Source organism: Parambassis ranga, chromosome 1 (assembly GCF_900634625.1).
Source record: "Parambassis ranga chromosome 1, fParRan2.1, whole genome shotgun sequence".
Lineage (NCBI taxonomy): Eukaryota > Metazoa > Chordata > Actinopteri > Ambassidae > Parambassis > Parambassis ranga.
Window position 1 is genome coordinate 2,841,437 of NC_041022.1, and position 8,421 is coordinate 2,849,857.

The window sequence follows — 8,421 nt, forward strand, 5'->3', positions numbered from 1 at the left end:
CATGTTGGAATTAATGACAAAATGGCGCCTTTACTTTTCTTTTGAAAAACATTAAACTTGAATTATGTGAGAAATACTTGCGTCCTGTCAAATATATAAGAGTGGATCAAGAACGCAGCCCTGAGGGACACCTTAACCACAAATCAGTAGCACGTGGATGGATGTTTTTACATGTTTTGTGGCTCTTTTTGGTCATTTTTGGTTTATTCTCAGAATCAGGAATGACTTCCTGTGTCTCTCAGTGGTGCATCGTGGGAGTCGGAGTCTGTTGCTGAACGAGCTCCTGTAGCTGGTCAGCACAGTGTGGAGCGGGTGAGAGGGACAGTCCAGTATGGTCTTTATTTTGGACCACGTCCAAGTCCAGGTCCACTATCCCACAACATGGCCGCCATCCTGATGGTTCTGTTGAGACTGCTGCCCCAGCAGACAACAGCATACATGAAGGCTCCACAGACTCATAGGACATCCTCAGCATTGACCTGCAGATGTTGAAGGACCTCAGCTGCCTCAGACAGTAGAGGCCACTCTGGCCCTTCCTGTAAACAGTTTCCACGTTCTTGCACCAGTCCAGTTTGTGGTCCAAGTGCACATTTGTACTCCTCCAGCACCTCCACACTGTACTGACCCCTTTGATGCTGGTAGGGGTCACTGGAGCCTTTGTCCTCCTCGGATCCACCACTAGTTCCTTTGTCTTTGTCACATTGAGCAGTAGGTTATCCACCAAGGCCCTCTACTCCCTCTCATCACCACCAGTAATACATCCAACCACCGCAGAGTCATCAGAGAGTTTCTGGAGGTGTCAGGTCCCCTGTGGAGCCCCGGTGCTGCTGATCAATCTGTCAAATATACAAGGAGTTTGCATCTCCTTGAAGGCTTTCTAGCAGTCATATCAAAAAGGCAGCACATTTAATTATTGTTCAGAATGTGTAATTTATTCAGTCACATCATTTAGTCCGTTTTATTCGTTCTTCTATCTGTAAAATATGAGGAAAGCTGAGAATGAAACATGGTTTCCGTTTCAAACCAGCAGATGGCAGCATTTACCCGCGGAAAACCCGGCGCCCCGCCTCTCTACGTGACGTCAGTGTATACGGAAGTAGCTGTGCTCACGCTTCCCCCTGTCAGCGGACGTTCTTCTCTTTTGAAAGTGTGTGTTGCAGCTGAGTGTGTGTTCACTAACACACTCACACAGATGTCTGCTCCTCCCGCAGAAGATCTGCTCGAAGAGTGGAAAAGGTCAGAGGCGCGTTCTGGGGTTTAATGACACTTAGTGCCGCCGGAACTCCTGTCAGCTCGTTAGCTTTTAGCTAACTCTGCCAGCAGCCGTTTATTTCCTATAGATTATTATTATGTGTTTTGTGTCTGCTCAGATTAATGTTTGGGTTCAGCTGATATGACGCTGTGATTTTTTTAATTGACTAAAGAGAATTCACAAAAATAAAAACCCACACACAGCTCTGGTCTTCTGCTCTAAAATAATTGATAACTTTAATTGATAACCTTTAAAAACTGACGGGATATTGGTCTCTTTAATCTAGATCCAGGCACAGAAGATGTATTTGGATCTAGAAATGAAAGATTAGAGATTATAGATTAAGATAATAAGTTATAATAATTGTTTTTAACCCTTTGAACCAAATTTTAACAATGATCAAAAAATGTATTAAAGCAAACTGACGGTTTGTGTCGTCCTTCTGCAGCGAGCAGGAGCGTCTCAGGCAGCAGGTGGTGGAGGTCGACACCGAGGACTGGCAGAGGAAGCCGGACTTCTCAGGTCTGCAGAGAGTCGGGGGGATGGACCTGTCCTTCATCAAAGGGGACGACTTCAACGCCTGCGCCCAGCTCGTGGTGCTCAGCTACCCCGACCTGAAGGTGATTATTTTCATTCGGACACTGAATACAAAGGCTCCATCAGAGGCCTCCTGCTGTGACCTCATCACTGTCAGTTTGCTGCTCCTGAAAGCTGATGGAGAAATGACATCACTGTCTGGTCCGAGCCTCAGAAGTCATTTTAAATGTTTGACTTTTAATCCACACATCCATCCATCCATCCATCCATCCATCCATCCATCCATCCATCCATCCATCCATCCACCCATCCATCCATCCATCCATCCACCCATCCAGACATCCATCCATCCACCTAACCGTCCACATCCATCCATCCATCCATCCATCCATCCACCCATCCATCCATCCATCCACCCATCCATCCATCCATCCATCCACCCATCCAGACATCCATCCATCCACCTAACCGTCCACATCCATCCATCCATCCACCCATCCATCCACCCACCCACCCACCCACCCATCCACCCACCCATCCATCCATCCATCCATCCATCCATCCACCCACCCACCCATCCATCCACCCACCCATCCACCCATCCACCCATCCATCTATCCATCCACCCATGCTTTTACTTCCTTGCAGCCACCTGAGGCCGTTTGTCTGATAACACGACTCACAGTGAGACTACAGAGAAAAAGTTTTTATTTGCAGAATCAGGAACTTCTCAAACATTTAAATAAATATGCTGCTGTTTGGGCGACGAAGGTCAGTGCTGTCAACAGCACACCAAGCCCTGAATGTGAGGTGACATTTCTAAAAGCCAGACGACGAGTCAGGTATTCAGAAAACATCCCTGAGAGCTCGTCTCAACAGCTTTTCTGTGTTTCATCCTTGATTAAAAAAAGGTGATTGTGTCCGACGTTACAGCGTCTGAGGCACCGACACGGCCTCTCAGTGTGGACAGAGAGTGATTCTCATGCAGGTCGGAGGGTCGAGACGGCTCGTGCTGTCTGCGGGAAACTAAGAAGGTCATCGCGTGAGATAAGTCAGCCCGCGGGGGCTGAACGAGATAAGGGGATGTACAGTATGTGGACACCCAGCCTCTCCATGTTTCTGGTTCCTGTCCCGCTGCATTAAGTATTTGTAAAGTTGTTTTTTGTCCTCTCAGTGTGGGACGTTAGGTTTTGGATGTAGGTTAAAGCCCTGTACAGTGTGTCTCTGTGGACTCTGTGGACCTCTCCTACACACAGACTCCTCTGTCTCTCAGTCATGATGAACATGATGAGTTTCTGCCTCCCTCTGACAGCTGCTGTATGAGGACAGTCAGATGGTGACCCTGACGGCTCCGTACGTGGCCGGCTTCCTGGCCTTCAGAGAGACTCCTTTCCTCCTGGAGGCTCTGCAGCGGCTGAGGATGAAGCAGCCCAACCTTCTCCCTCAGGTAACACACACACACTGTTGTGTCTTGTGTTTCACTTAAGCTAACTCTCAGCTGCTGTTGCTAAATGCTAGTATTTTATATTTTGGCCTGCAGTGTTGGCGTTAATTAAATCATTGAGTGTTTGTGGAGGCTCCACCTGGAGTAACATCCACATACGCAGACAGAGTCACACCTGTATGGATGCATCAGTAAATAAGTCTGGTGTGTTTACTTCACACACGTTTAAACTTCTTGAATGAAGTGCAGCCTCGGTGACAAAGCTCCACTCATTTCATCCTCACCCACTCACTTCTGTTTGTCGCAGCACACACCACACCGCCTCCCCCGCTTCCTCCCACTCACACACACTCACTTCCTCTGACATTTAGCTCTGGACAGATGCGGTCCCTGCTCCTTTATCTGCAGCCTTTGAAGTGAGTTTTCCTGGTGACTTATGATTCAGCGCTGAAAGCGTCTGCAGTCACCTTTGGCTTCAAGGATTCATCAGCGTGTCGGAGCTGGAAGTGTTTGAATATCAGTTAGAGGATCTCAGAGAAGCTCAGAGTGAACACACACACACACACACACACACACCTGTCTTTGTTCGAGGCGGTCAGGGCAGAGCAGGTCACAGGCTGAGAAAGTTCCAGAGCAGACATAAAGAACAGGTGACACATGAACCTTCTCTTTGGTCCAATAACAAAATGGCTCCATGATCAGTGTCAGACATCATGAACAGGAACATTCTAACACGGAGGTCTCCGTCTCATTGGCTGCAGCTTGTGTTACAGTTTGTGTGCACTGCAGGTGGATTAATGTGTGTTTTGTCTCCACAGGTGGTGTTTGTAGACGGGAACGGTCTCTTCCATTACAGAGGTGAGGTGACACAATGCTGCAGAATGCAACATGTGTAGTGTCTGTGTTTGTACAACCACCCCCTCCACATGCTGCCCTTTTACACAGCGGCCACTACAACAGCTAGCATCACAGCTAACACTAAGGCTCTGTTGTTTCAGCACAGCTGAAGCCAGCAAACCACTCCTCAGACACTTAAAGGTCGGGTAGGAGATTTCAATCTGAGCCACTTTTTTGTTAAATTAGTGTAACTTCTCTTATCTTCTCCGATAGCAACCGATTAGTTCGGCAGTTTCGCTTTAAAACGAAGAATATGAATCATCTGAAGCTATAAAACACTAAAAACATCAGCCAATCCTCCGGGTGGACCCTGTGGGAGTATTGGCTGGTTGTCACTCTCTTCCTGCTCTGTGCACCAGAGAGGTACGTGCATGATGGCCGAAGTCACAGACCGCAGCTCGTCTTCAGGTGATGCGCGTCCATGTGATTGGGAGGCGTGGCTTCGGGGTGAGCTCCGAGAGAAAGGGGCGTGTGTTTACTTTGAAATCTGGCTGACTCTCCTCTCACCTTTAAGAGACGGAGCATGACAGTGGACAATCCTTCTGGTAGTTAACTGTGTTCAGTGTCAGTACAAACGTGACCGTCCCTGGATCCCTTTAAGCTTCATTGTTAAAGCTGTCACTTAGCTAATGCTAGCTCCTGTCAGACGTCTACACCAACCCAGTGACATGCCAAAATGTAGAAATAAAAATGTGATTGTTTTAGAGTAGATTCTGTCTGTTTACCTCCCCCCAGTCACAGCACAGGTCAGATGTGCTGTGACTGAATCTGTGACTTGTCAATGATTTAACCCTTTCAGCCTTCAGACTGAGTGTTTCCGTCTTTGCTGTGCTGCAGAGTTCGGCCTGGCGTGTCACCTGGGCGTGCTGTCGGGCCTGCCGTGTGTGGGCGTGGCCAAGAACCTGCTGCAGGTGCAGGGCGTGCACAAGAGCGAGGAGCACCAGGCACAAGTGAGTCACTCAGCTGTATGTTTTTCCCACTTTACATGAAGACATGTTTCTAAATGCATGAAGCAGATGCAATTATTTAATAATTCAAACTTAAAATGACAGATTATGAATAAATTCAATTAGGATTATGTAACTAAAGGGCTTCATGTTTGCATGATCTGCCTGAATAAAGGTTATTACAACCTTACTGAGTCACTTTAATGTATTCAGCTGCAGACCTGCGTCATATTTAGTGTTTTTTAAGACTTAATAAGAGTCAGTGGATGAATTATTATTATATTATAAAAAGCAAAGAAATGTCAGAGAGGGATGAAGCAGAGGGCAAAAGTGCTGAAATTGTTTTTAAACGTGCGCCTCTGTCTGTGTGTGCACGTGAACTCACATATGCATGCCTGTTTGTGTGTGTGTGTGTGTGTGTGTGTGTGCGCGCTGCTTTGGCAGTGTGACTTTTATTGCAAGCCAAGGCCTCTGTGTGTATCTAATGCTAATGTGACTTTCTGAATACAAATCAAGCTGGAACAAACACCTATTGGTGGGAGTGTACCTGAGGGACGGGGCTTTCATTAATATGCAAATGTTCACTTAGTTTCAGTCTGGAGCTTCAGTGACCTCAGAACAAAAACAATTTATAGTAAAAACAAATCCCTGAAACAGGTGGCTGGCTCTGCGGCGTCTGAGCTTTAAGATCTGCAGAACGTCTGTTTACATCCAAACACTACAACAGTGACACCTGTGGCTGTTTAATGAACTGCATCCTGGATATCAATGCAATTAAAAAAACTTCACTACCTGAGCAAACACCAGCTATGCTACAGCTAGCAAGCTACGTTTAAGATAAGATAAAATAAGATAAAACTTTATTAATCCCGAAGGAAATTCTTGTGCCAGAGGTATCAAGTTACATTAAATGCAGTTAAGTACAGAGTATAAGAGTATAAGTGTCACTATAATCCAAATCAGAGAACAGTACACAGTATGGGCACAATATATGATACATGGATACAAATATGGAGATGTAAGGTGCTGAGTAAACATAAATATAGACCAGTGGAGGGAATGACAGTGATGCCTGACATGATCATGTAGCTCCTCTCCCTACAGAAAGGGGAGGAGTTATACAGTCTGATGGCCACTGGCAGGAAGGACCTCCTGTGGCGTTCTGTGCTGCTCCTCGTAGTCTCAGTCTACCACTGAATGTGCTCCTGTAGGACAGCAGTGTGTCCTGCAGGGGGTGAGACGTGTTGTTACGAATACTGAGGAGCTTCCTCAGCATCCTCCTCTTCCATCACCTCCACCACAGACTCCAGCTCCACTCCCAGCACCGAGCCAGCCTTCCTGATGAGCTTGTTGAGTCTGTTGGTGTCGGCCATCTTCATCCTGCTGCCCCAGCACACTACAGCGTAGAAGATGACGCTGGAGACCACCGAGTGGTAAAACATCTGCAGCATGGTCTGGCAGACGTTAAAGGACCTGAGTCTCCTTAGGAGATACAGGCGACTCTGTCCCTTCCTGTATGTTGCCTCTGCTTTTGTGGACCAGTCCAGTTTGTGGTCACCCAGTGTGGACACCCAGGTATTTGTAGCTGTCCACAATGTCCACGTTGGTACCTCTGATGCTGACCGGGTCTGGGAGTGTCTGGTGCTTCCTGAAGTCCACCACCACCATTCAGCTGCAGGTGGTTTTGTCCGCACCACTCCACGAAGCTGTCCACCACACTCATATACTCTGCCTCCCGACCTCTGCTGGTGCAGCCCACAATGGCAGAGTCATCCGAGAACTTCTGCAGGTGGCAGGACTGTGAGCAGTGTCTGAAGTCCGATGTATAGAGACAGTACTGTGCCCTGGGGTGCCCCCCGTGCTGCTCACTTAGTAACGCTTGATAGCAACAAACTCTCATCTGGTCTCTCTATGCTAGATCAGTGCTAAGTTACAGCTAGCTGGCTAACAGCCCCTAGCCTGCAGAGCTAGTGGACAACATTTGCTGTTTCACACAGTTTTGTTTATTATCTTAGCCGTCTGGCTACAGCAAATTAGCTCATCAAGTACGGTAATTTGAAAATGGAAAGCTAATCATATTAGCAACCAGGTCAGCTCCAGAGTTTAAACAACCTCCATCTGAGCAAGCATACTTATAGCCACCTAGCTGTAGCTTAGCTACACCTTGCATAATGTTGTAACGTTGGCTGATAAAGTCTCAGGACGAGCGAGCTACAAACATTTACAAACAAGCTAGAAGAACGGTATTAGCTCAGCTACAACACATAGATCTGACAGAGCGTTGACTTGTTTAACACTAGTTAGTTTGCAGATGGTAAGCTATTAAAGGGTTGTGATCATTGACAGTAAAAACTATGGACAGAGCTTCCGTGACGTCACCTGTTTGTTTCTGAAGAGCCGTTCTGAGGCTCGGTGGGAGGTTCCGGGATGTGATGACCTCCGCCATGTTGGCAGCGTCACGTCCACCAAAACTCCAAATACGGACAAAGAGGGGGAGCATGAGCGGGGTTTAGGGGGGCGGGCGATCGTGGAAGCAGGAAACTCACGCTGTGATACGTCAACTGTCTGTCACTCAAGCGGCAACGCCCATAATTATGCGTAATTTTAAGTCCGAATACAATTGAAACGAGTGAGTTGTAAAAAAAGTCACCCCCCCTACAATTGACACTAGAAGAGAACCTATCATCTGAGACCAGAGTGGTTTTTTGTACCAGGCTGTAAACATGTTTTTTTCTGCTGTGAAGTCGGCCATTTTAACATGGGAGTCTATGGGAAATTACTCGCTTTTGGAGCCAGCCCCCAGCTGTTGCGGCGTGAATTACAAGTTTTGACACTTCCGCATGGGCTTCAACTTTGAGCCCCGAAGGTTGCCGCTTGGTTGTGATGTAATAGATGCTGATATTTACTCAGAACTTTGTTGCATTAGTTTGTAAACAAGTTTGAAACCAAAACAGAACCTGTTTCTTATGTCTACTGGCTGCCCCTCTCTACAACACATGTCTGTAAAACCATCACAGCCAGCCCACATGCCTGCACTACAGCCTTCCTGCACGCTCGTGTGGAGAGAGGCGTGCACCTGCCCGACTCCAAAGCATTCGTTCCTCCTGACCTGTGCTCTTTTCCTCCCTAGATTTGGGCCCATGTGCCACCTGATACATGTGCACACAGTCTATGCATCAAGCAGCCTAGCAGGCATGCTATCCAGACAGAGGGGAGTCAGTGTGTGCACACACTGTAGATGCACATGTTGACCCCTGTGTCACCTTTCAGATTCTTTATGGAAGCAGCTCGGTCTTGTTGAGAAGAAGAAACAGAAGTGATCAGTGTGACGGAGCCGTGACGAG

General features: G+C 47.3%; 1 protein-coding gene across 4 annotated transcripts in view; it reads left to right on the forward strand.

Moving 5' to 3' along the window:
- Positions 1-1,101: 1,101 nt before the first annotated feature.
- The window catches only part of LOC114437263 (endonuclease V-like), a 71,267-nt gene continuing 63,947 nt past the window's right edge, over positions 1,102-8,421 (forward strand). For all 4 annotated transcript variants that reach the window (XR_003670900.1, XR_003670898.1, XM_028407979.1 and 1 more), the window contains exons 1-5: positions 1,102-1,236; positions 1,701-1,872; positions 3,102-3,236; positions 4,052-4,091; positions 4,968-5,080. Coding sequence is in view for 2 of the 4 variants with exons in the window: in XM_028407979.1 (XP_028263780.1) it covers positions 1,193-1,236; positions 1,701-1,872; positions 3,102-3,236; positions 4,052-4,091; positions 4,968-5,080 (504 nt within the window). In the remaining 2 variants the exon portion in view is untranslated. The remainder of the gene's footprint in view (positions 1,237-1,700; positions 1,873-3,101; positions 3,237-4,051; positions 4,092-4,967; positions 5,081-8,421) is intronic.